We start from the raw sequence: 27,163 nt of genomic DNA on the forward strand, positions 1-27,163 counted from the left end.
ATTGTTGGTATGCGGTTTGATAATTGAGCTGCAGATGGTTATAGTCCTCTGCTGAGCTGACCGAGAGGTCACCAATAAATAATACCTCTGTTGCCTGGGCGACCATTAACATGGCCGCTTTCGACTGTGCAGATGGAGGGAGACAAACTACTTACTAACTAAAATGATTTACTCAATAATGTATGGCTCTGTTAACAAATGGGCGCCGAGCACTCTACATGCAGTATTTACTAATGTCATGACAAGTTAATGAAATGTTAAAAAATGTGGACTTGAGTGAGTCTCTATTTAGGAGATGGTTGCTAGGAGAGTCCTGAGGTAACTGTATTGTTGAATCACAGCGACACAAACAGTCCAGCAACTTGGGCAAGACACCTCCATCTGCTGAGCAAATCTTAGCTGTGCGGTCCCTTGCTGTTTATTCCAACAAAACAAATCTGTAAAAAAAAAACTACGAGAGATTTGGTGCCTTCCTAAAAGTTATACATTTCTAGTGATTTTACATGTGGCTGTGTTTATTCATCTATCTAAAGACATGATGATTATCCAAACTGCTAAAAGAGGCAATGGGGAAAATACCAGATTCATGGTACGTAAAATCAAGCTACAGCTATAAGAAATAATTAATTATTGCACCATGTAAAGCACTCTTTACCACCACGGTAAGTTAATAGTTAGAATCAATGAATCATATTCTACTGAAATTATGAGGAGCACATTTTATATTGCTAGTGTTAGTGTCAAATATACAAAGTAAACCATGATGAGGAAAGTGGTTTATTTGTTTACCTGTACGAGTTACGGTGGTGAAGACAATTTGGGCTCTGGGACTTTTCAACCTCTTCTGACCCCAGTAGGTCACCGTCTGGACAGACAGGAAGTAGGAAGTAGCAGGCAGCAAACCCTGCAGCCACAGCTCACACTGTGCCTATAAACACATTTAAGAATGGGAAGATGGACAGAGAAGTTTTCTTAGCCTTTGGGAGCAGTGATTCTTGGCCACATCTCAGTCAGTCCTAACTCACTTTCACTTGTTCGAGTTGGACCTGGGTCTTAAAGAGACGGTGTCAAATGAAAGACAAATAGCTCTGATGAACCTGTGTCCGTAATTCAAAACACAAACTCAGGACTATGGTTTTAGCCACTATCTTCATCACCCTTACTGTCATCACAATCCTCATCACCATCATCCTGAGTGTTGTGTGTCAGTCCGCTGGGACTGACCGTCCAGACCTGCTCTGCATTACCCTGCTGTTTGACTGACAGCTCATTAACAGGCTCTTAGTCAATCAGGTCTGTCTGTGTGGGTTTGAGCTAGTCACAACAAAGCGATGCTTGGATGATAACAAGTGTGTTTGTGTGTGTGTGTTTGTGTGTGTGTGTGTGTGTGTGTGTGTGTGTGTGTGTGTGTGTGTGTGTGTGTGTGTGTGTGTGTGTGCGCGTGTGTGACAGAATGAGACAAAAGCAAGTTAAAAGCAGTTTCTTGGTGACCTGCAGACAAAATGGGTTAAAGTATTTCCATTACGCTTAAGATAGACAAAACATATGGCCTGTACAGCTGTGTGTGTGTGTGTGTATGTGTGTGTATGTGTGTGTGTGTGTGTGTGTGTGTGTGTGTGTGTGTGTGTGTGTGTGTGTGTGTGTGTGTGTGTGTGTGTGTGTGTGTGTGTAAAACAGAGAGACTGAAAGAAGCCTGGATTTCTATTTTGGTACATAATGTCAGTGAACATTATATGGAAAAGGCTAATGTATATTTAAAATTACTGTTTCAGTCAAGTTTTTCCATGGTTGAACACTTCCTCCAATCGACCCTTTTACTTCAGGTTTAATGCTAAATCCCTCCAGTCCTGCATACATTCTTGACTGACAGGATGTATGTTTTATACACATCTATGTAAAGTATCATCATGTGCTAATGGGGAGCAATAAAACATCAGTTATTTATGTGATATGAAAACTAATTCACACAGAAATTATATTATGGTCTCTACCTACCTGTTGTTGTGATGCTGTTGTGTGTGTGTGTGTGTGTGTGTGTGTGTGTGTGTGTGTGTGTGTGTGTGTGTGTGTGTGTGTGTGTCTAGATGCAGCTGCGAGTGGGAAACACTAGTAAGGGGGGCCTCATTTAAATTCCAGTCGCCCCAGCCAAGCAGAACAGAGAACCAGACTAGAGATAAATGGCTCCACCAGGCTCAGTCTGGGATCGCCATCATTACTTAGGATAGCTCGGTCCATATGAGCATGCTTGCATTCAAAACCTCCAAACTGAGGTTTATGTTTTTGATTATTTTGTCTCTACTCTTGAAGTGAATACTCATATTAGAGTTGAACAGTTAAGTGAGTCTAAAGCTGATGGATCCTCTGCAAAGAGTACTGTTCACTAATTTAAGGAAAAATGTTCAGTCCCTACACAGGCAATCATAGCGTCAAAGCTGTAATATCGTTGCTGTTTACTGTGATTATGGGTACTTTGGTGCTGCTGACTGGACTTTGTTGCATCGTGAACATATTACATCACCATATAATCATGATAGCAAAATCCACCCTCTTGTCTGTTCTAACAGCATTACATATAATTAAAAAGAATAGAGCAAGAAACCTATTGTATTTCTTAAGAAGTTATTCTTTGAATTGAGCAACAACGAGCACAGCAATGGTTCTATCTCTTTGTCTAATGCGTGTTATCACATACAAATGTTCTGCTAGCAGCTACAGTCATATAATACAGTCATATAACCAAACATCTGCAAAGATCTCATGCTTTACTTCTATGATAACTGAACACTCACTCATAAATGCCCTCGTGCTGTAATGACTAGCATGTTGTCTGTACATTCCCAGATGCTTTGACTTGAGTTAAACATGTTATCCAAATGCAGGAAAGACACTTCTCTCGGTTGTCAGTCACTCCACATGGCTAAGTTGTCATGTTACTTTAATGCTGTGGACCCCTGCCTGCATGTTGTCATAGTACACTAACAAAGTTATGTCCCATAAACATAATGGCATGTCTGTCTGAAGAAACATTGCATTTTGAGATACACAAGGAACATGTGCACAAATTTCCGTTACACTAAAGGGCAAGCGTGCCAATCAGTGAATTGTAAAATATATCATGTGACATAATAACACATCTAGAAAACTTAAAAGTATCTTTAAAAAGTTAAATAAACTTTGGTGGGATATAATTTTCAAGTGTTAAGAGTGCAAAACAATATGCACCAAATATCTGCTCATTATATGAATCCAAATGTGTAATTGAGATGTCTGAGCAGTTCCACGATGCCTCCACCTAATTCTCATTTGTAGGCTTTTTTTTACTGGCTACAGGTGGTTCAGCAGGACATTCTTGCATTTGGGGTAATCCATTCCTACTATATGCGTTGTTTTCCTATTTACTTGTTCCATGTTGAACCTCAAATACACAATATACAAGTTGCTATTGATATATTAAATGAGTTATTCCAATTTGCATCACCACTTGCATACAGTAGCTGTTTACAGAGCCTGTTCTGTTTGAGCACTGCAGAGAACTATAAAATCACAGCCAGGAGACAACAAAGAATGTACGTGTGTGTGTGTGTGTGTGTGTGTGTGTGTGTGTGTGTGTGTGTGTGTATACAGACCTTGTCAAATATCTCAGTTGCAGCTATATACAAAGATCTTGTGCAGCTATATATATATATATATATATATAAAAATATATTGCATGCGGTGTGTGTGTGCTTTTAATTTATTCTTTGAAAGGACTCATTCGAATTTAAACCTACAAACTGAAGTGTGTATTTGAAGAATGGAGACATGTTGCAGGGTATTCTATTCAAAGTGCTGTTTTGGGGTTAAAACTTGGTTTTCGAGTGAAAGTAATGTTTGATATGTTGCTTAATATTATTCGCTTAATCGCTTTCTTGCCAAAAATAAACTGAGAAGAGTTCTTTTCTTGGCCTGCAGTCTTATTGTCACTGTGTGGTTGCCAGAGGACCAGGGGAGACTACACAAAGTCAATGATCCTGGCCAAGAATTAGTCCAGCATATAAACCCCCCGTGAAAGCAAAACGCGGCATTTTTACACTTCAATTTTTGGACAGATTTACAAATGAGAAATAACTTGTTGATTAGTGAGCTTTAGAGGTGCTGGTAGGCAGATTTTCTTCCATTTTGACGTGGCCAAGCAAGTTTCCACCTGCTTCCAATCTCTAAGATAAGCTAACGGTCTCCTGGCTTTGGCTTCATATTTATCATACAGACATGAGAATGGTATTAATCTTCTCACTTGGCAAGAAAGTAAATACGCATTTTCCCAGAATGTTGAATTTCTTTTTTCAAGGTTACACTTAGATTCATGGCTGGGTGAGCAGGTTTGTGGATCCCTTCATGTATAGAAGTAGAAATATGTGTGTATGTGTAAGCACTTCGACAATGTACAAAGTAGCACATAACATTCATGGGATATTATGTATATCATATAATCAATGTGGTTGTACGTGTGTGTATCTGATGGGAATAGATTGCACAGAAAGGAGAAAATAAAGACATTGGGATAATAATAAAACATAAATAATACTTAAATCCATATATAATCTCAGTTAGTCTGATTACATATATAACATGTTTCCTTACCCCTTGAGTCACTCTGCTGTTGCTTTCCTTTTTGGCCTGCTCAGGTGTGCGTGAGTGTGTAGGTCGTGTGTGCATATTATTGTGCACTGTGTGCGTGTGTGTATGCAGCGTGTGTGTGTGTTTGTGCGCTGTTTGTGCATGTCGAGACATCCAGGTGATTCTGTAGTTGTGGACCGGCAGGTCTCCCTCTCTGGGGGGCTCCCATCTTAAAAACACTGTGACCCCACTTCCCCCCGACCTGAGGACAGACAGCAACAAGTCATCAAACACCACCTCAACATGCATGTAAACAAATGTAGTAATAAAGTAGAAGGAAAGACAAAGTCAAGTTTATCAGTTAATGTTTTTTTAACAAGTTATATTGATTGCCAGTAAAATAAATGCAATACTTGTTTACAATGTTTGGTTTCCTATCTTTCATTCGTTCCATGTTCAGTATGTGCACACAATTTATCATCATGTCGAACAGAAGCTACAATTTATGTCTTTACCTCTGTTAGAAAATGTTTTATTGGAATATTGCTGCTAATCTAAGACATGGTCTGAACTGTGTCTGAACTTGTTTAGAATTACAGCACATAAATGGAAGACAATGAAATACATGATTGGAAGAAGGTTAGGGATGAACTGTAATTTGCATGCAGCTACGCCATCACTGACTATCACTTGACCACTTTTATGACCGACTGCCCACAACGGTAGCCTGCAGACCTGACTGGATGCATGGCTACTGATCCAGCAAGGAATCTTTGAATTGAGCAACAACGAGCACAGCAATGGTTCTACCTCTTTGTCTAATGCGTGTTATCACATACAAATGTTCTGCTAGAAGCTACAGTCATATAATACAATCATATAACCAAACATCTGCACAGATCTCATGCTTTACTTCTATGATAACTGAACACTCACTCATAAATGCCCTTGTGCTGTAATGACTAGCATGTTGTCTGTACATTCCCAGATGCTTTGACTTGAGTTAAACATGTTATCCATATGCAGGAAAGCCACTTCTCTCGGTTGTCAGTCACTCCACATGGCTAAGTTGTCATGTTACTTTAATGCTGTGGACCCCTGCCTGCATGTTGTCATAGTACACTAATATTAATCTATCAAATATTTTTTTCACATATTGAGATACCTTTCTGTGAGCTGGCTGCCTGGTTGTGAAGCTGTCCCGTCTAGAGTTTGGTTGCTCACTCTAACATTTATTGGAGGTTCTGGAGGTGAAGGGTCTGTAGTGAGAGAGAGAAATGCTGTAAAGAGAGACATGGCAGAAATGATCAAAATAATAATAGTTGTTGGTACTTTTCTCAGCCCTGGGTAGTGCCTGCAGGTCAGAGCTTCTCTCATTTGGGATTTGGGAGGTAGACAGTCGGAGGACATTGTTTAGAGCAGGGGTCGGCAACCTGCGGCTCCGGAGCCGCATGCGGCTCTTTAGCCCGTCTGTTGCGGCTCCCTGAGGCTTTGACAAAAAAAAAACAAAAAAAAAGATTTTTTTTTTTTTATTGTTTTATTTTTGCCCAGTGGAAAAACTTTTAAAGGGAAGTCCTCTTATCTTGGAGTTTTAGGTGATATTGTGTCACTGAAAATAAAAGTTGAAATATTTCTTTTACTAAAATGTGCGTCACGTCGCTGTCAAGCCTCCGCCCCTGCAGCTGGCTACTCGTGATTCGGAGCCTCGCGCGCAGATGAGTGCAGAAGAGCGATTCCTCAACTGCTGCAGCAAACTGAGTAAAGTAGATATACTTTCAGGAAGTGGATCACATCTCCAAACTCCACTACTGCTGCTGGTTCTGTGTCAGCTCGTGAGACACTGAGGCGTCCGTTAGTAAAAACAGATCCGTCCTCCGTTTGCGGTGCTCTAGTGAGGAGGACGCTCAGTGTAAACGTAGCAAAAGATATGCGTTTAAAATGTAAATCTCACTGAAGAGGACGGGTATCGAACCTGCTACCTTGCAGTTACAGGGCAAACACTCTACCACAAATATAGATAGACCTGAAGGTCTGCATAGTTGTGTTTTTAATTAACCTTAATATAGCCGACACATGACTATTTTTTGTTTGATAGTTATAAACAGGTAAAATAGTAAAACAATGTAAAACAAAATCTTTATTTTTGTTCTATAATTTCATAAATACAACAAACTATAGTTTTTTGTATATATATATAAAATATGACTATATCTAAAACGTCAGAAGCTGTGATATCAAATATTTTTTGCAGCTCCAGACAATTTTTTTGGTGGAAAAAGGTCAAAATGGCTCTTTGGATACAAAAGGTTGCTGACCCCTGGTTTAGAGAGACTGCAGTCAATAAGTCTAAATTAAACCAAAAAAGAGAAGACTTCCCCTGTGAAAATTATACCCTGAATCTGTTTGTCCCAACTGTATCTAACATCCAATACCTACTGCCCTAGTGCAAGGAAGCATATATGGATATTTAGTGAAGACTAATTGGGGTTAAGATCATGATTCCTACAAAGCAGATGCTGTTCACCAGCTTGACTGAATTGTCTAATGCACTCGATGCTTAATTTGTTGCAGCACAGCAAAATAGAGAAGTCATTCTGGGGGGTAAAGGATAATTTCCTCTTCCTCTTAGCCTCATTCAAGTCTACAAAACCAATTAGATTTACAGCATCAAAGGTGAGCGATACTGGAGAAGCCTGAAGCTGTCCTTTCCAGTAGCTACCACAACACAAACCAAAGGCAACCTCCACTAGTCACTGTTTGCCTCCAAGATTAAATACTGAGGTTGCCGCTCTTTCAACACTGGCTCTGTATCTCATTAGAAACTCAAACCCCAATCCTGTATTTGATTAAAACAACAAAATATATCTGATTGGAACTACATTCCCCATGGCAGGCCTCCCACAGGCTTTGGGCTGTGCTCGGCTGACCCAGATGCAGAGATCAAAGTTAAGGCAGCATAGTAGTACTACAAGACCTGGCCTGTGTGTGTGTATCTTAATGCCAGCAGTAGATCACAACCAAAACAGAGTTTTTTTTCACTGTGTGTTTATTTTCAATCAGTGAATTTCAATCCATTGTTTAATAAGATGATGACATCAAAATGAGTTTTCTGAATCAGACCTTCCCTCTTAATTACTGCTGGCAGGTCCTGTGCAACCCTAATATCTGAACAAATAGGAAAGGGGATATGAAATTCTGATTCTCTCTCTGGTTAGCATCAGGTCACTGTGGAGGAACTCCAACCATTCTGACATCTGCAAACTTCCTGATTTGTGACCCCTGACCTTCTGACTAATCAAACCAATGAGCTGGAAACACAAGACTCTGACTCTTTCGAATGTTGAAGTGTGTGTCTTTAACCTTTAACCCTGGCCCTCAACACACACACACACACACACACACACACACACACACACACACACACACACACACACACACACTTTGGGATATTGGGATGTAAGCTTACTTGCTTTCTTCAGAGTTAGATAAGCAGATCAATACCATACTCATTTCTGTCCGTTGTATGTAATGCTGTAGCCAACAGCCAGTTAGCTTAGCTTAGCATAAAGACTGAAAACAGTGGGAAACAGATCGCCTGGCTCTGTCAAAATCCACCAACCACCACCACTAAAGCTCAAGCCATACATTAGAAAGCACCCAGCCGGCTGTTTTGAGTTTGGGTGTACAAGTCAGCACGGTAACGTTACTGCCATTAGTGATTGTCTAGTAGAGCACAAGAAAATATAATACTTTTCAAAGCACTAAATATTGTTTAGAATTTATGTTGATAAATAAAATTCATTCACATTTTTTCCAGGGATGTAGTGGTTTGTCTGCACCGTAACTGGGTTGAAACAAATTTCTGTTTCCTGACTTCTTTTCTGTTTTCTTTACATTGTGGTTTGGTAAACATGACACTGCTTCCAGAAAGACACATGCTTTATACCCCTAATCCTCCCTTCGTAAAAGTAAAAAAATACCCACTGGCTTATATACAGGCAAGAGAAGTGTAATTATATATAATGGACAGACATGATAATCTACTAATCTAACTCTCAATAAGAGAGTTAGATTAATCAATTATTGCTTTAATTTGTTGATGGGCCAACAGTAGCTGCCAGAGAAGTTTCAGTACAACGTGACACAGCTTGTATACTCTCTTAACTATATTACATGAGAGATTCTACTATTTGGTGTTTTGTTGAAGGCGGTGGAAAATGCTCTCAGACACCTCTTTATAAGTGCACAACTGATAAAGAACCTTTTTCCAAAACTCGGTCCAACCTGAAGTAATTATTCAAATGCAGACAAGCTTTAGCCAATCATGGCATGGGATTCATATCCCTAGCCAATCCTGGCGTAACACCAATATGACCTAGGCCTGCTGAGCATTAGAGCTAAGACCTCCTACAGTGTGTGTGTGTGTGTGTGTGTGTGTGTGTGTGTGTGTATATATATATATATATATATATATATATATATATATATATATATATATATATATATATATATATATATTGTGTCTTGTCACACAGACCTGCAATAGGGATTTGGCATTAAACCAACTGAATGAGTATGCATTGGCCTAATGTATATATGGATGTGCGTATACGTGCATTTGAAATTGCGTATTTTCTGTTTCCTGTCTGTGTTTTATGGACTGCCAGATAATTTCTGCTTGGTGTACCTTATCCATCAACTCTGAGTTAAAGAGAGAGAAAGAACAGGGAAGGAGAATACAGGAAATGTCCCTGAGGTTCTGACTTTTCTTCAGAGAAGTGTAATGTCTCTCATAAAATCTTGCAACGCAAGAGTCTGTGTTTTGCTCAGCGTCTCGAGACAGAATATCAAGATTCAACAGATAGGTTAGAGAAACATGCAGGAGGAAGCATCACTTTCTGTGGGACTCTCATAAAGAGAATAAGACTGTCTTTGTAGTACCTTTACTGGAGATGTAGTGTTTACTGGGTGTGGTGAAGCCTCTGCTGCCGTGGCTGTTCATGGCTGCTACTCTGAACTGGTACCAACGCTGAGGTCTCAAATCTGACAGAACCACATCTTCAGAAAGCGTCTATAAGTACAAAAACATCACATATAACAATGACAATGTGCATGACAGAGAAAGACTTTTGTGCAAATGCATTTTCATTTGTTTTCTTCATCCAACTGATACAATTATACATGATTCATGACAGATTTAGAGATTTACGAGTAACTTAACATCCTTTAAACATTTTCTTTTTGCTGACTTCCAGTGGTTTAACCTCTTACTTTATTACAGTAATGTGCAGGTGTTTTCCATGACACTGTGACATTACAACCATCAGTGATGCTGGGTGTGGTCACAGGGGAAACAGGCTTGAAATGGCAACCAGAGCACAGCAGGGAAAGATACAGAAAATATCAATCCTTAGGGGGTAAAAACAGCACAGTCTGAAAGCATTTACACACCAAGTGATGAAGACTTTCACACAGAATTTGAATATGTCGGAATATATTCAAAAGATAAGAAAAAGTGTCTCAAATTTGCACAGTCGTTGGTATGAATAGTTTTGATGCATAATATAGTCTTTCACATTTCTGTGATGTTAATTTGTCACACACCCAGTGTGTATAGGCCTAACACTTTAAATATTGATAAACAGGTATTTCGAGTAGTTTTATATTTTGGGACATACACAAGTTGTTTTTCTTGCTGAGAGTTTGAGTTGAGAGTTTTACTACTCAGCTGATTAGTTTAGCTTTGCATAAAGTCTGGAAACAGGGGGAAACTAGTTAACTGGCTCTGTCCAGCAGGAACACAATCTGCCTACCAGCACATTTAAAGCGCACTAACTAACACGTTATCTGTCACTTGTTTAAGCTGAGCAAACAGAAGTGTTCCGGACTATTTCTAAGTGACTGCCTAAGAAACAGTGCAGATATTACACAAATGAGCTTTAGAGGTGCTGGTAGGCAGGTTTACTCATCTTTGGACAGATTCATGCAAGCGGTGTTCCTGTGTTTCCAGTCTTTGTGCTAAGCTAAGTTAACTAGCAGCTGGTGGTAGCTTCATATTTAGCATACAGACATGAGATTGGTACCCAAAATGTCAAACTACTAAAAAAATGTTGTCTTTAAATCGTTGTTCTTTATGAAAATCACTATAATTTCTTAATCATAAATGCAAACAATTCGCTTCATTCCAAGCCCACTTTGGGCACAAATGTTTCGCCATCTCACAAAACCATACTAAATCTTTTTTTTCTTTTTTTTTAAATATGACTTAGCCCTGTGTACTTTAAGACATACGTTTCACAAGTTAATGAGGTGGAAAGTCAAATTGGAATTCCATCTCATAATGGTGAAATTAAATGATTTGCCAAGATTATGGTTCAAATTGCTAAAGATTCACATGTTTTGTCTCCCTGACAGTGCAAATATAATCAACTGCTTAAAATCCACATACACACACACACACACACACACACACACACACACACACACACACACACACACACACACACACACACGAGCTGCCATCTATTTAAGTCTATAATGAGCGTTCAGTCATTCAGAGTCAGCCGGTGGAACGACTGTGGCTGCCTGTGGTTCCTTTTTAAGCTCTGCTTATTTACCTAACCTCACACAGGCACACACAGGCGGACGTACGGTGTGCACATACACACGCACGCGCACACACACACACACACACACACACACACACACACTCACTCATACGCACACACAGACGGTTTACCCTGGCAGAATAAGAGACTGGCTGGTTTAGACAGCAAGGCAGCAGACTGATGAGGTGGAAACAGAGTCTAACATCCATCTCCATACTTGAGAAGTTTCATCATTCAGGGCAAATTGAGAGTTATGAGTTAAAGATATGTTACAAACTTTGTGGCGCTGTTCCACTGTTAAAGGCGCAGGGAACCATTTGTATAGCTTCAATGCCTCTTCGACAGAATGAGTTATGTGCCATGTTGTTACACGTTACAAGCCTTCAGCTTTCTTACATCAACTATTATCCTCCAATAACGTAGAGATGGTGATATTAACAGAATGATCTCTTTAAATAAAAGATGATTTAAAATATGAATTTCTTTATGATCGCAATATCCCAAACATTCTAATCCTCAATATAAAGACCCGGGGTGAAAGGTGCTGGTACTGTGGAGTGTTTACCATGGCAACAGTAGTCCATGGAGAGGCATGGTCTTCACTGGGATGAATCCCAATGTTCCAGCGGGACTGCAGCATGTAAACGACCGGCTCCACGCTGACATTGAACTTCGACACCCACACGACCTTCACGCGACCCTCTGAATCCTCCACGAAGCTCATCTCTCTGCGAGGCTTCAGAGGAACACCTGGAGGAAATCATGGAAGTATTATTGAAAAGAACAGGGAAGAAAATAACAAGGAAGAGACAGGGAAGAGATGTACATCACACCAGATAACCCAAACTGATTGTGAGATTTATGGTCTGAGGTCTGAGGATGAAAGTCTCCTGTATGTTGAATAATGTGTACAGATTTTTTGATTGGTGCGACATGTAAATAAAATGACTTGACTATCAACATAGTGACACTCGGGTCATGAACAAGTTTCACAGGATGTCTCAAACACCATCATATCTAATCACTGGAGAACACACAGTATATAGTCAGTGCTTTTCAAACTGTTGAGTCAGTTAATAAAAAAGATTACAAAATTGGTAATGCAATGTCATCACTCAAACAATGAGTCAAAAACATTATGATAATGTTTCATTATCATAGTAGCCCAATCTTCATTACATAAGCGTCTGAGGCAGTTTTTACTCCATACAGACTTGAGCTGGAGCTTTTAACCATGGCGGGGCCCTCCGAGACATCATATGCAGTCAAGCAGGCAATATTTAAGGATCTTTATTACATTAAATTGCATTCATTTGATTTGGCTGACACTTTTAACCAAAGCAACTCACAATAAGTACATTTAAACACCAAAGGTACCAGAGTGAGATGTCATTAAATATTGGAAAGAACAAAGCATGGCCAATGGCAGCACATCAGCTGACAGAGAGCATTTACAATAGCCTGGTTAACCAATGATCAACACCAGCAACGGGACTATTATCAGCACAGTGTCATGCTGATTGTAACAATCAAAAACAACTTATTTAAACAAGTTCTCTCCATCAGTGCAGCAACTTCTTATAATAAAGCCCACAAGATGTCACAAACAAGTCCCAACCAGCCTTATTTACCTTTATATAAATTGGCTGGGGCTTGGCATGTGTGTCCACAGCCATTAGAGCAGCATTTCCTAGGGGAAGGACAATGCTGGTCTAATGAGCAGCTCTCCACACAGGCGGCAGCGAATCCGGTGGCTCGCTGAGGCGGAGGGCAGTCCCCCTGACGAGACGACCTCAGAGAGGTCAGGAACTCCCTGCTCGTCACACACTCAGTCTGCTTCTGAGAGAAAGAACAGGGGGGAAATGTTATTATTACAGTTGACACGCAACGGAAATAATACATAATATATAAACACACACATGATGGCAGATAAACACACAGCAGAGGTGAAAGTGTTTCCTTTGGTAAACTCCTACTGACTGGCAGTCTGGTCTGAAAGGGGGTTTATATGTGAATTACTCTGTCTCTGTGTGAGTGTGTGAGTGTGTGTATGTGTGTGTGTGTGTGTGTGTGTGTGTGTGTGTGTGTGTGTGTGTGTGTGTGTGTGCGCACATGGCTACAGATCATCAAAATGTAAACACAAGCTTTGGCTAATAGCTCTGGATTATCCTGTGTTCCCAACCAGTCAGCCATCCAGCCAGTAACATGCTTCAGCTATTGTGATGAAAAACTAATCTGAAGACCACAGCGGCTGGCCTTACAAATAATCATTTAGGGCCCCCCACACACACACACACCCACACACACACACACACACACACACACACACACACACACACATACACACACACACACATTATACACTCATAACTACAGCACACTCACGCATATACATTCAAAAGCTCACAAACATGTTATTCATAACACACATAAGCTAACATCAACACACACAGGAACGCTCAGAAAACAGCTTCATGGTGCCAACAAAAGCAAGTTTCTGGTGCAGGAGTGACATAGCCACCAAGGGGATTGTCGCACGCGCACATGCACATGCACACACACACACACACACACACACACACACACACACACACACACACACACACACACACACACACAGCTATACAGTGTGCAATCGCTTTGTCTTACCTCACAGGACTTTGGAGAAAGCACCTTCCTGGTTTCCCACAGTTCTTTGCATGGCTGGAGGCACTACACATAAACAAACAAATAGAAATAAACAAAATATGAGGCTTAAGGCACAATAAAGTAAAGGTTCCACAATCCACCCTCATTTCATCACACATGAGAAAATCAACACCATCTTAAAGCATTAGTTTAAACATACTTTGGAAAATATAGGTATTTTCATCTTATGTCTGTCTGTTCAATATATAGCGATAGCCTGCAGCCAGACTGGAAACACCTGACAACCTGGCTAGGTTAGCTCTGCCCCCTGTTTCCAGTGTATGTGCAAAGCTAAGAAGTACAGCCGTATATATAAAGGGCATTTATGAGAGTATTGGTCCAACTCAGAAAGTGAAAATAAGCATATTTCCAAAACTGTCGATTCCTTTAAGTAGCTGAGGTTTGAAGAAATACGACAAAGAAAAGTGTAATGTAACAAGAATAAATTACAACGTGTCAGAGGGCTTTAGCATTTGGAGAGCTCTCAGTGTTGAAGCAGGTTGGGAAAACAGAGGAAACACACACTCCTAATGCACACATGCACACATTCATCTGGTTTGCCACCTCAGTAAACTGGTGAATGATGGCTCTTACCAAATTAAATCCAGACAACATATAAAAACTGCGGTTTCACCCCAAACCTCCTCCCCCGTCCTCTCTCACTCCCTCGGTCTGTCTCCCGCAGCTCCCCAGTGTGCCTGGCTTCAATCATTTCTACAATTTATTCCATCTCACTGATTCCAGGGGAATAAACAGAATCAACAAAAAGCTTTAAAAACGTCATCTTCTGCACAAATGTAGCTACTGTTGGATGAAAATGTGTTCTTCAATGAAGCCCATTTGCAGACTGATTGCTTTGATTACTGTTACGGTTATCATCACACTTGAGCACTGCATTTAAAACCATGTACAATTTCATTTTATGTATAAAATAAGGGACAAACTGGGATTAGTAGGATTCATTTAGCATTGACAAACCAAAGACAGTGAAGACCCATGTGCTGGTTTCTTAACCTGTAGGAAATAAAACACAGTCTCAGCGTGAAGCACGATAGCTGTTTAGTGTTGTATAATCGGCTCATTTCATTCAAGTCATGGAAGAAAAAGTTTGGGTTAGCTTGAAGTGATACTCCACCCCCAAAGTCTGCCTAATGAGTATTAAACACTCTATAGGCTTGAAGTTATGGCAGTGAAACGTTTGTAGATTGATTCTCCACAGGGCTGTAGTTCGATTAGAATTATGTAGACTACAATAGATTCCAAAAATGACAATATAAAAATCTAAATATGGAGAGCAATGACTGAAACACTTTCTCCGCTGTCCATATGCATGTCCAGTATATGTTCAAAACACACATATTTTCACTGAAATCAATGCAAATGTTTAAAAGACAATAGTTTTCTCTGTCTTCTTTTTCGTGATTTTATAGTTTAAACTTTGTGGGTCCTATTATCTCACCTTCTTATGTACATGGTCTAATAAATAGGTAAACAAAAGTCTATGAATTAATCTATTTTGCTGACTATTACAAAGCTTACTGCCTCCGTCGTCACGCTTGTTCTAATAGAGTTTGTGGGTACGCACATGTCCATTAATCTGCTAACTGTAGAAGCCAGCTCAATATGTATTTGAGTTCTGTAAAATGTTGATGTAATAAGTTAGTGTTTGTACTTGCAGTGCCACTAACAGGGTTCTGTACTGTAGATGTATGTCTTGATTGTTGGTTTGCTGGATGAAATCCGAAGTGGCAGAAAGGAGAAAAGGACCCGTGACTGACTGCTCTACTTCCTCCTTCTCTTCATGTTGGGCTGAGGGCAGACTGGACGCTTTGACTGACTATCGGCTCTCAAAGTACGAGTGGTATTACAAGACTGGACGGACCGGTGCTAACTGGTTAGCATGCTCATTTCAGTCGATATCTTTGCAACACAATACAGATATGTACAAGAGACAGTTTTTTTTTTCAATGTTTGAAACAAAGATTCTGGCCAGATCTTACACATTGCAACACTTCTTTTTTCTCCTCTATAATCTGGTCTGGTATGAGGAGACAGATAGATAATACAACACAGAGACACTAACACACACACACACAGTATTGTAACCAGATCCTGTAGTGTGATGCATTTCTTCAAGCTCTCGTGGGTCTCTTCACTCGACCACGTGCTGCTCAGGTTGTCAAAATTTTCTTTAAAACACCTTACACACACACACACACACACACACACACACACACACACACACACACACACACACACACACACACACACACACACACATCACTCTATCTTACATCCAAACCCATCCCCCTTTCCTCCTTCACTGCCACTTTGATCAGTTACAGACATGTTTAATTTTTCATACCCTCCCCTGTTCCTCTCTACCCCTCCTATTCCTTTCCATAATCCTCTGTTCTTTTTGTCTCCCGTCTTCACATTATCACTCCTCTTCTTCTCCTTGACCTCTAATCATCTCTGTGCTGCCTTTCTCTACCTCCTTGCTTGCGTCACCTCAACACCTTTCCTTTCCAAAAGATATATTCCCCACTGAAATAATATTCAACCTAAAACATGTACATTGTTTGAAGGTTACACCCTGCACTCAGTTAACATCTGTGTACGCCTACACTGTCAGGGTTAAACTACGTCTTGATGAGGTGAATGGTTAACATTTTTCATGTTGTCTTTATGTTACTTTTACAAACTAATTGTGGTTGTTTCAGACAAATTTCCACCAAAGTTTAGAATTATTTTTTTGTATTGTACAGTGGTTGAAGGTAAATTAGTACTACTCTAGTACTGTTTTGAAATACATTCTATTTAATGCTACTTTATTCCATTAGCAGATTAAAAAAGGGAAAAGCTGTACTTTTTACTCAATATGTACATAGTAATATTTGTAATTAGCTCTACATTTAAATACCGCTCACATATTAACGCAAGAACAATGATAATCCAACTATATATTAATTTAACATTGACAGGGACCATTCTGTCCATTTGCAATTGTTTGATATTTAACATATATGTTGCTGGTAATAATAATAATCCCTTATTTTACTAATTTTACTAAGGCCTATTCAATGCAAACCATTTTCATGTAACATAGTGGTTTTATTTAAGTAATAAAAGTAAGTATTTATTATTTGTGCAATAGTATAGATACATTCAATGAGGAGAGAAAAGCAAGAAAGGAGGGAAAAGGGGAGACGAAGCGAATGGATTTAAGCTGAAAACACGTGCGGTATGTACACCTTACTCTCTCAAATATCACTTGGATGTCGTAAATCCCTGAAAAGTACATGCACTATATTTGTGTAAGAGGAGCTGAGAGACAAACGGACACTTTTGGCCTTGAAGGCGACATGATGAGTTATGCGTGTGAGAGAGAGAGAGCGGAAGACACAGCAGAGGTCAAAGGTCAGAGATGTTACTGCTTAACACACCAACACACTGTAGCAACAGCGCCTTGATTAATGGCCGCATACGTGTCCATTTGTGTGCACAGTTTGCATGGATATGTGTCTAATAATTAATCAATCGCACGTACATGCACACACACACCTCGTCTCTCAGTCGTCCTCTGGCCTCCCCTGCTGTTTTATGGCCTCACCTGCCACGATAGAGGGATGACAGCCACACTCAGTGAGAGGGAGGAGAGGAAATGGGAGGGAGGAGAGGAGAGATATGGTTTCAGAGTGGATAGAGGGGGGAGAGAAGTGAGTGTCAGTTGAAAAGGAGAGAAGAGATGAAAGACAAATGGTGAGACAGGTCCAGAGAAAAGGGAGCGAGAAAGAGAGAGAGAGACAAAGAAAGACAGCCACAGACCAGATGTGCTCACTCTGCATATACAGTTCCTTCAGTGGGTGCCATGGGAAACACTATTTATGTCCATTTATGTGTTCAGCTTGTCATCAGTTGTTCAGAGTCTATTTTACATTTTCTAACATACAGTATGTGTGTAGCATTAAGTATTGAGTATTGTTTTTAATACTATACTTTAGTTTTGGTGCAAAACACCAGTGCCAATATCAAAACCTTAATTTGATAACATTAACCCTATGACAAAAGAAATCCAAATTCTCAAAAGTTTACAGAAGCTGTCTTTTTAACAGTGTGAAAAAATTGTCATGTTGTTGTACAAATGTAGTAGAACAATTCAAGATTTTAAAATTGTATCTATGATTTTGTGGTCAATATGCACACACACACACACACACACACACACACACACACACACACACACACACACACACACACACACACACACACACACACTCACACACAAGTCAGGCTTTGTGGAACGCAAGTGAAAAGTAGTGGAACAAATTCCACAAATCCCTCTAAAAAGCATATTAGACTTTTGCCAGACCTTTGAAAAAATATGTACAACAACCAGAGCTAACCTAAGTCGGCAGCTCGCAGGAAGAGCTGAAATCCTGGAGGAAGTTGAACAGAGGGAAAGGAAAAGAGATCAGGAGGACAGTCAAAAAGACAAATGCTCTGAGATAGTGTTGTGGTTAACTTCCTCACCTCTCAAACCACTTGTGCCCACAATCACCTCAGACGAAATCCTGACGGAACTTTCTTCCAATTCATTTTCATTTCTGCATTATCATTTGCAAGTTTAAACAGGCTATGAAGCTCTGGTACTGGGTTGAGTTGTACTTTAAACTCTGGACTGGCACACAGATAGGACTGCCCGTGCAACATTTTCCTCTTCTATCATTCCCTCCTGTCTTTTGATTATAACATTGTGATCGTTCATTTCATTTTAAGCCAACACTTGATTTGAAGCCGAGTTAGACCTTAAAGTCTGCCAGTAAACAAAAGGACAGCTCCCACTGGAACGGCCCCAACTAACACAGTTCAAATATCTGTTTCATAAGTGAGGGTATGATGGAGTGTGTGTTCAAAGGTGGACTGGTGCACACTGACTGCAGAAAGGAAGGTGACTGTTGTGGTGAAGGTGGAACTGAGCCCCAAAGACAAAGCTTTCAATCTCTACTCTGACTAAAGAATGTCGATACAAACAGCTGAAGGTTTCTTCACAGCTTGTGTGGCCTCTGTGTTCATTACACATCTACCTCTTGCGGTTTTATGTCTCTTTGTAGTTCAAATCCATTTCTTCGATAATAATCACAATCACAAATGTGTTCCAGAGGGCTTTCCAATCTGCACAGCATACAGTTTGTGTCTCTTTGTGGTTGTCCTGTGTATCTTTGTAGCTGTTTTGCATCACTTTGGTCATTTTGAGACTCTTCCTGGTTGGTTCTTGTCTCTGACCGTTTAAGCCCCTGGGCCTTTGCACGGTAGGGCCGTTCAGTAATCCATCCATTTTAGGGAGTGGGGTATCACACAAATCATGGCTGTGCTCTTTATGAAGGAACCAAACAGCCTTTAATACGTTGGATGCATAAGACAAAAGTACAACTAGACCTCTAACGTACAGTATGATGGGACATAGAACGATTAAGTAATGTGATCCTCTTAAGAGCAAGAAATGAGGAATGAACAATGAAGAGATGAAAAGAGGGAAAGTAACAAAGACTTTATAGCTCTATTCTTTGTTCTGCATCAAACCTGTTGCTTAGTGGACATCCCGCTGCCTCACACGGCTGGTACACATTAGTCCGTCTACTTTGCATGTGTGTAACAGAGAGAGAAAGAGCGAGATAAAAGAAGGAGGAGATGGACAGATTGAGGAATTGAGTGAGGGCTGTGGTTCAGATTTAGTGAACTCCCATGTGTGTTTCCATGAGAGAGGGTCCACTCATGATGTGACACAAACCATATGCGTTGGGGCAACATCTGCCTGGTGTGTGTTTTGTGCGTCTCCAATCGAGAGACTCTGGACCCTTATGTAACAAAAGGAACAGATAATGCATCACAGTCAATGAAACCATGCTTACCGTCATCTCTTTTCTTATCCCATCCCAGTTGTACAGTAGCCAAAAAGGCATTCCACTCACCAGAGTAACTTTGGAGAAGTTCGATCCATTTTTTCATTCTTTAACATTCTTCACGTGTACGGGGAATGTCCTACATGTGCTGCAGATGGACTTAACTGACCCCGATGCATTCTGAGATTGAAGTTGCTTAAAGAAAAGGCCATTCAATTTAAAAGAAAAATAAATAATAATATATAGAAAATTATGTTTTAATTGTTTTGTGTCATTTCCTTGAGAAAAAAAAAGTATCTTTGCAAGATTTCAGCCTCTAAAGTGAAACTGATAAAATGGGAAATTGAAATCTTCTGTTAGTTTTGCAGCACACGAGTGAACGGATCGACTGACTATTACCTAAAAACTCAGTGAGAACAACCTCTTTCAGTACTGCGCCAGGTCTGGGTAAGGACCCGAAATAGAGTGGCGGAAAAGTGATACCAGTCCCCAAATTATTCTGTAAAAATCTCTGTCAAAAGTTATTGAGTATGTCACGCTGCCAAAAGGCTTTATGGGACCCTGCAATGGAATGCATCTTGAGACCAAGTCACATTTTGTAAGATTTGCCTTACTAATACCCCTTAAATTGGGTTTACAAAAATGTTGCTTCCCCAGAGAAAATGTCAGAAAATGAAACTGTTCAGGAGTGTTTTTCCTACAACAGATCACCAGCTAAGGACCAGTGGAGTCACTGCTCCCTCCCCTTAGAAAACACGGTCCAGCCGAGTATTGCACCTTAACAATGTGTTATTCTCAGCTAATGGTGCCTGTAGGACCAACAATTGTCAAGGACTGAAACCACTGAATGTCTAGTCAGATTTGTTTATCTTATAATCAGATAATTATTGAATTTAAAATAATATTTGTCCAGTCCTAGATGATGTTTAATACAGGGAAAGCTCTTTTCTGGCTGCTTGCAATTGGACAACATTTAATATTTGTAACGCTGGCTTCCGTTAACAAATTGATGTTAAAAAAAACTCTTGTCATATCAGCACTACTCTAGACTAACAGCTGATTAGTGGAGTTGAAATGACGTGTGATCTTTATGATGCCTCCTCATTTCACGACAAAAACCTAAGTAAGGTGGCAGCCATGGCTGGAGGGAGATCACCAGGGAGCTGAAAGTCAGACATATTGTGAAGGTCATTATTAATGCAGGGAGGCATTAACGCATGTCATAAATCAAAGAATTGGACAAATATATATGTTGACTAGAAGTTGGATAATGATGATGAAAAGTCAGGAGATCACCAAAGTTATGACAAAAAAGAAACATGCACTTTATTAGTCCCCTTGGGGAAATTCTTCTCTGCAGTTGACCCATTCCTGGTTGGGGGGCAGAGCTTTGAGGCGCCCGGGGAGACGCTGGGGGTTGGGTGTCTTGCTCAGGGACACTTCGACATGTGAGCTTTGGGGGGACTGGGGATTGAGCCGGGTACCTTGCGGTTTCGGGGCAACCACTCATTCCCCTGAGCTACAGTCACCTCGACAATCCATCCTGAAGGTAATATGAACATCTGTAATAGCCGTTTCAGTCCAACCAAGTTAACAAGCCATCCCAACAGCCCGTAGCTGTTCGAGTATACCTAAGAATATTAGTTTGCCTGATGAAACAATAATACAGTAGACTGTGCTTGTTGTATAATGCTCCCAAAGTGCATAACACATTTACACAAAATAGCAAGCCTTAAATATCTCCCACATGTCCTGTTAACAAATACACACACCTTGGGAGCATTAAACAGTGTTGGACTTCCTCCGCTTTATAATTCATTACTTTGATTAATCTAAGGAAATTATGGCTGAGGCTTGGGATACTTGCTTTTCTGTTCTAATTTATTTGTGTTGGCGTACTCTGGTGACTCTTACAAATTGGGCTGTGTCCACATTCAACAGACTGTAAAAACGGCACGAATTAATAACTCTGCAATTCAAACAAGCAAGAAGAGACACTGTGCATGTCTGTGCAGTATCAGGCCCGTCTGTGAGGAAAATTGTGGTTTACACAGCGGCAGCCCCCACTGGCCAGCTTCAGAGACTGTTGTTGGACGTTGGTTACAGCACAGTGCCACACTGGTATTCACACATTGTACAACAGCAAGACACGAAGCCACGGTAATAAAATGTAGACGTAGAAAATATTTTCTCATTCTCTCCGTGTTGTTGTTGAACTCCAAATATCAGGAACAGAAACAAAGGAAGGGAGAGAAGGAAGGAAGGGATATAGATGTGTTTGGGTAAGGTCAAAGGAGCTGTGTGTGTTTGTGTTTGAGGGAGTGAGGGGGTTAGGTATTGCTGAAGGCTGCTCCGGGAGTTTGCTCAGTGCGGTATCCACTGAAACGGTCGGTTGGTGGGAGTTTTGGAAGATGGCAAGCTCTCGACTGGTGTTGATATTAACCCAGACTGACCTCAACCTACACACACTACTGATACACACGCTGTATAGAAAGAAGGAGAAAAAAACTTGCTCTCACGTTTGTTTCTTGCTTTTTGGCCTCTGTCCAATGAAGCATTTGTAGAAAAGCTTAGAAGTGTTACAAGAAGTAAAATATGACTCAGGTGTGCTTTTAGTTGAGATGAAGCTTTTAGGTTGAACCTGAACGGAGAGTTCAGAAAACACATCAATAAGAAACCAGACAGAATCATTCAACAAGTCATTAATATTGAGCAAGTTAAGGTCAGTAAGTAAAAGGTCACGGTTTTGGGGCTGCAGAGTACACAGCATCATTATTCTGTCCAACAGAGTTTCTGATCTTACATTATTTGTTTAGTACTTGCAATTGTCTTATCCTCTCAAGTGTAACATCTTGTCTTTTACAATACTGAAGACATGTTTCTGTTTTTGTCTTGTAGCCTGTCTGAATTAAACCATGATGATTTGCTTGAAAATAGGGAGACCCCGTTTCTGTGTATAGCGCTCTAAAACACCAACAGTAATGTCCAGGAAGCTGTAACAAGCTGGACCTGCAGCAGGGACTGCTATAAATACGTAGCATGGAAACTCCTCTTGAATCAAACAATGAATTAAAACACACACACACACACACACACACACACACACACACACACACACACACACACACACACACACACACACACACACACACCCTGGCAGGCAGTGTTACGTGCATAAACAGGGGATCATTTTTGCTCCAGGGTGGATGGATAATGGGGATATAGGGGAGGACGTTATTTTAACAAAAAATACAACATTTGCTATTACAGGAGACGTGCGGCGGGGGAGTTAAGATTCCACACATAGGCAGAAGAAAGACCGAAGGCAGAAGAAAGACTTTCTCTCTGTCTCTTTGCCTTTCGAGGCAGAGTTGAAGAGTGATACTCTGCCTCTGCTTCTACTGTTGTTGTGTCAGGTTTATCTTGTTGTGCGTTATCACACTTACATCATGGCCACTTACTACAGCCGAAAAGATGAGATGGGTTCAAATCATCAAAGTCTTTTTAGGGCTGCTCCCTTTCAGTCGATTAGTCGACGAATCCGTCATTTTGGTCTAGAAAACAAGATTTAAAGTGGTGCTTTTGCATGATTCTTTGCGGAGAAACTCAGTTTTACAGATCTGTCGATTCAATCAACTAATCGATGAGTTGACTATGAGTGTCTTTAGTCGAGAACAGCGCAACGCCTTTTTCCATGATTTGGACCATTACACCGGTGACAGTTGGATGGTAATGTAGCACAAAGCAAACATACTGTTGTTGCTTGGATTATTTGCATTTTACTGTGGCGTGCATGCTGATTCAAACTGTTAAACAGATATTAGTTTAAAGCATGTGCCAGCCAGTCAGACGGGCATAGTTTCCATGGCCCTGGTACAACACTAAGAGACTTGATGCGTGTATATAATATGATGTCACAATCTGTCTTCTTGTCAAGTGCAAGCAATGAGCTTCACTGGGAAAACGTAACATGGAGGGTCCAAGTTTTTGACCCTCTGGTCTTTCCTCCTACATCGGTTTTAGAGTTATGACTGGTTAAAGAACAGGTTTAAGGTTCAGGGATTTGAATGCAAGCCATTAAAACATCTTTATAAGTAAAGCCATACAAGTTTGTGTGTATGAGTATTTACCTGCGCGCAGCGTCTGTGGTTTTCACACCAAACCAGAACTTGGTCACTCTGTAAAGAGACGGAGAGGATGAGGATTAAAACAAACACAGAGAGGGAAATAAACCTTTCACAGACAAATCCTGTGTTTGACACATTCTGCCCACATTTGAGCTATTCGTGTGAGCCCTCTGGCTAACATGCAAGGAGACAGAAAGCTAAATATTTTTAATAAAAGGTCAGAATAACCAGAGCAAACCTGACAGAAACACTCAACCTTTCTCTTATTTACACAATTATCCTTGAGGTGCAAAAAGACTTAAAACTCTGGGTTTGTGGTTGCTGAACCAGACAGAGGCCGCGTCAATTGGTGAGATGTATGTTTGTATGTGTGTGTGTGTGTGTGTGTGTGTGTGTGTGTGTGTGTGTGTGTGTGTGTGTGTAAAGTTACTGCTAAGTGAGTCAAGACCACCAGTAAACATGGCTGCTATAACCACCGTGACAGAGGGAGACGTCATCTCATGACCACAGGGACAGAAATACAGATCAACCAAACCAATCCCTCGTCGTCAAGTCCCTTCCATTTTTCTAAATGTGTCTTCAATGCAGATAAAACACCTACAAATAAACTTATCTATACATGTAGTATTTTTTCCACATAATTACATCGGGAAATTATGATTCTCCTGTTATAATTACCATAAACAAATAATACCATAATCAAGATAACTGCTAGCCTCTGTTGTAAATTATGTTAACTGATTATTTTAATTATCAATTAATCTCTTGATTATATTTGACTATTCCAAAAACAGTTGATCCTATATCCTACAATAATGCTTCAAGGAGACATCTTCAATTTGCTTGTTTTGTTGAAATAAAAGTATAGAAATTAAATATATTCAATTTACAATGGCATACGCAGAGTAAAGCACAAAAAAATGCTCTAATTAAATGTTTAGTGTTTTGACTATATAAATGACTTAAACAAACAATTATCAAAATGGGTGAGTCAACTAATCATTCTAAGAACTGCTTCCCATAAACACTGTTGGTTTCACACTTTGGACGTTACAGTATCTTTGAGTTATTCGGTTTCATGAAATGGTTTGGATGCAGACTGAAAACCTTGTTTGCAGTTTTTAAGACTGCTGCTCTTTGCTTTGTCATCCTCAGCACATTCATGATGCTATCATCCAACATCAAAACAACTATTACAATACTGTCTGTCTGTTGTTGTGTGCATGCCTCCAGGGACAATATGAGTGTCAGTGTGTAGGTGTCTGTGTGTGTGTATGTATGCGTGTGTGTGTGTGGGATAAGCCCTCTTAACAACTCCTAAAACCATCCTGAGTGAGCTGTATTTAGCCTGAACCAAGATCATCTCTCTCTCTCTCTCTCTCTCTCTCTCTCTCTCTCTCTCTCTCTCTCTCTCTCTCACACACACACACCTCTATCAGGGCTTCTCCTCTTTTAAATAGCCTTTGTGCTTCTGGTATGATGAGGGTTAAGGGGTTAGAGTTGTGGTAACAGTGCAGAGGTTAAGGGTCAGAGATTAGGGGTTAAGGGCTTTCACGGTACAGAAGATGCTGATTTAACTCATTCACTCGTACCATTCAAAACAGATGCGTACTGACTATTTTGGTGAAATAACTGCTGAAGGAGCTAAATTGGACTTTGATGTATGAAGATGAGGACTTATTCCCCTTATAAATCCTATGAAGATGCAGCTTAAAGAATGTACCGTCACTAGAACAGCCCAGGATCTTTACTGAAGTGAGAGTAAGATTGAGGCCGTGACTTACTGTTGTGGAAAAGTTGTAGACATGAAATGTATAATTTGTTCATAGCCATGGCTTGGTATTTTGAGAGGCTTCAGAGTGCATCCCACTTGGCGGGCGTATGAGGAGGCTCTGGGTGTCTCGAGGTTAAGATAAGATAAGATAAGGACCTTGACAGTCTGGACCGAGGTTTATACTTTGTTTTGCCTCTGCCCGGTCTGTTGGGATTTTAAGTGATTCTGTATTATGTGGGATTTAATATATAAAGCTGAGCAAATGTAATGTCAGTTTAACTTTTTGGTATGAATGTGTCAGATTTGTGTTGTAATAACTTATAAATAAAGACAACCTAGACTGATTGAGTTATTCTTTTATTCATCGAAGTGAAGTTTCCCACATCACATACAGTTAAATAAGTGCTGGTCTGATGGTACAGTTAGAAGCTTCTTTCTGACTAAGACATGGAGGGCTGCCTCTCAAAATCTTTTTTTTTAAACTGACAAACCATCACTCACGCCTGCTTTCTACAGAGACTGGCCATTGAGAATATGTGTGAAAATGGTCAGAGCTCCAAGTTCTCTCCAAATTATGTTTGCCTCATTCCTCTCATACTCTCACCCCTGTCCACTGCTACAGCTGCTTACTATCGCCTCGGCCATCCAGCTGTTGGCAGCAGTGACGAGGTGGTTAGTTTTCAGAGAGGAGACATCAGGAGTGCAACCAAAATCAGGATCAAATTCTGAACCAAGACCACAACAATTTTGCTCCGAGTTTAAAACGTTTGAACAGAAATTCCGTCTGTTGTTGAATAAATACTGCAAGTGTATTTCTTGCCCATGCTAGTGTGCCTTTAAAACCCTTGGCTCAGCAGTAAGCTGTTAAAAGGGATAATGCTGGGACTGCTGCTTAACAAGCTTCCTCGGATAAGAGAGAAGAAGAAAGCAGTATAGAGCATAAAAGTAATGGCTAAATCTCTGATGAATATATTAGTAGCATGTCTGTGGGGAGGGAAGGATGGAAAGAGGAATAGATGAGAGGAGAAACACAGTAACGGCTGTCATGGTATCACGACACAGAGAGAAACACCTTCCTCCTCTGCTCACCTTGTCCCTCTTTCCTCCCTTCTTCAAAGCACTCTCTGACCACGTCACGGTGCTACTAAATACCGCTCTTATAGCAGCAGTTTACGTCACGCAGACACCAAGTCTGCCACTGCTTCTTCAGAATCCACTGGTAGTTGATCCAAAGACAAACTTTTGAAGACATTCAAAGACACGTGTGGTAACTCTTTTCAAACATTCATACACTGCTGTGGATATTAATTAAAAATAAATATTGTGATATTAATTGCAATATTGCTGTGCTCTCTGCTCCTAGATGCTGAATCACGATGGCTTGAACAATTTTGTCTTCCAGCAGAATGATGATTAATTCAACCAAACACACTTCTGTCTACCTTTTGGTGGAGAAAAACACTTTAA

At 40.3% G+C, this 27,163-nt stretch overlaps 1 protein-coding gene across 1 annotated transcript in view; it reads right to left on the minus strand.

Moving 5' to 3' along the window:
• anos1b (anosmin 1b) overlaps window positions 1–27,163 on the minus strand; it is a gene marked incomplete at its 5' end in the record, with an annotated part of 37,872 nt that overhangs the window by 3,885 nt on the left and 6,824 nt on the right. Inside the window, 8 exons of the mRNA XM_079220562.1 lie at window positions 790–928; window positions 4,621–4,858; window positions 5,762–5,855; window positions 9,538–9,667; window positions 11,770–11,954; window positions 12,836–13,043; window positions 13,854–13,916; window positions 23,926–23,973. Coding sequence (XP_079076688.1) covers window positions 790–928; window positions 4,621–4,858; window positions 5,762–5,855; window positions 9,538–9,667; window positions 11,770–11,954; window positions 12,836–13,043; window positions 13,854–13,916; window positions 23,926–23,973 — 1,105 coding nt within the window. The remainder of the gene's footprint in view (window positions 1–789; window positions 929–4,620; window positions 4,859–5,761; window positions 5,856–9,537; window positions 9,668–11,769; window positions 11,955–12,835; window positions 13,044–13,853; window positions 13,917–23,925; window positions 23,974–27,163) is intronic.

This window comes from Taurulus bubalis (assembly GCF_910589615.1).
Source record: "Taurulus bubalis genome assembly, chromosome: 7".
Taxonomy (NCBI): Eukaryota; Metazoa; Chordata; class Actinopteri; order Perciformes; family Cottidae; genus Taurulus; species Taurulus bubalis.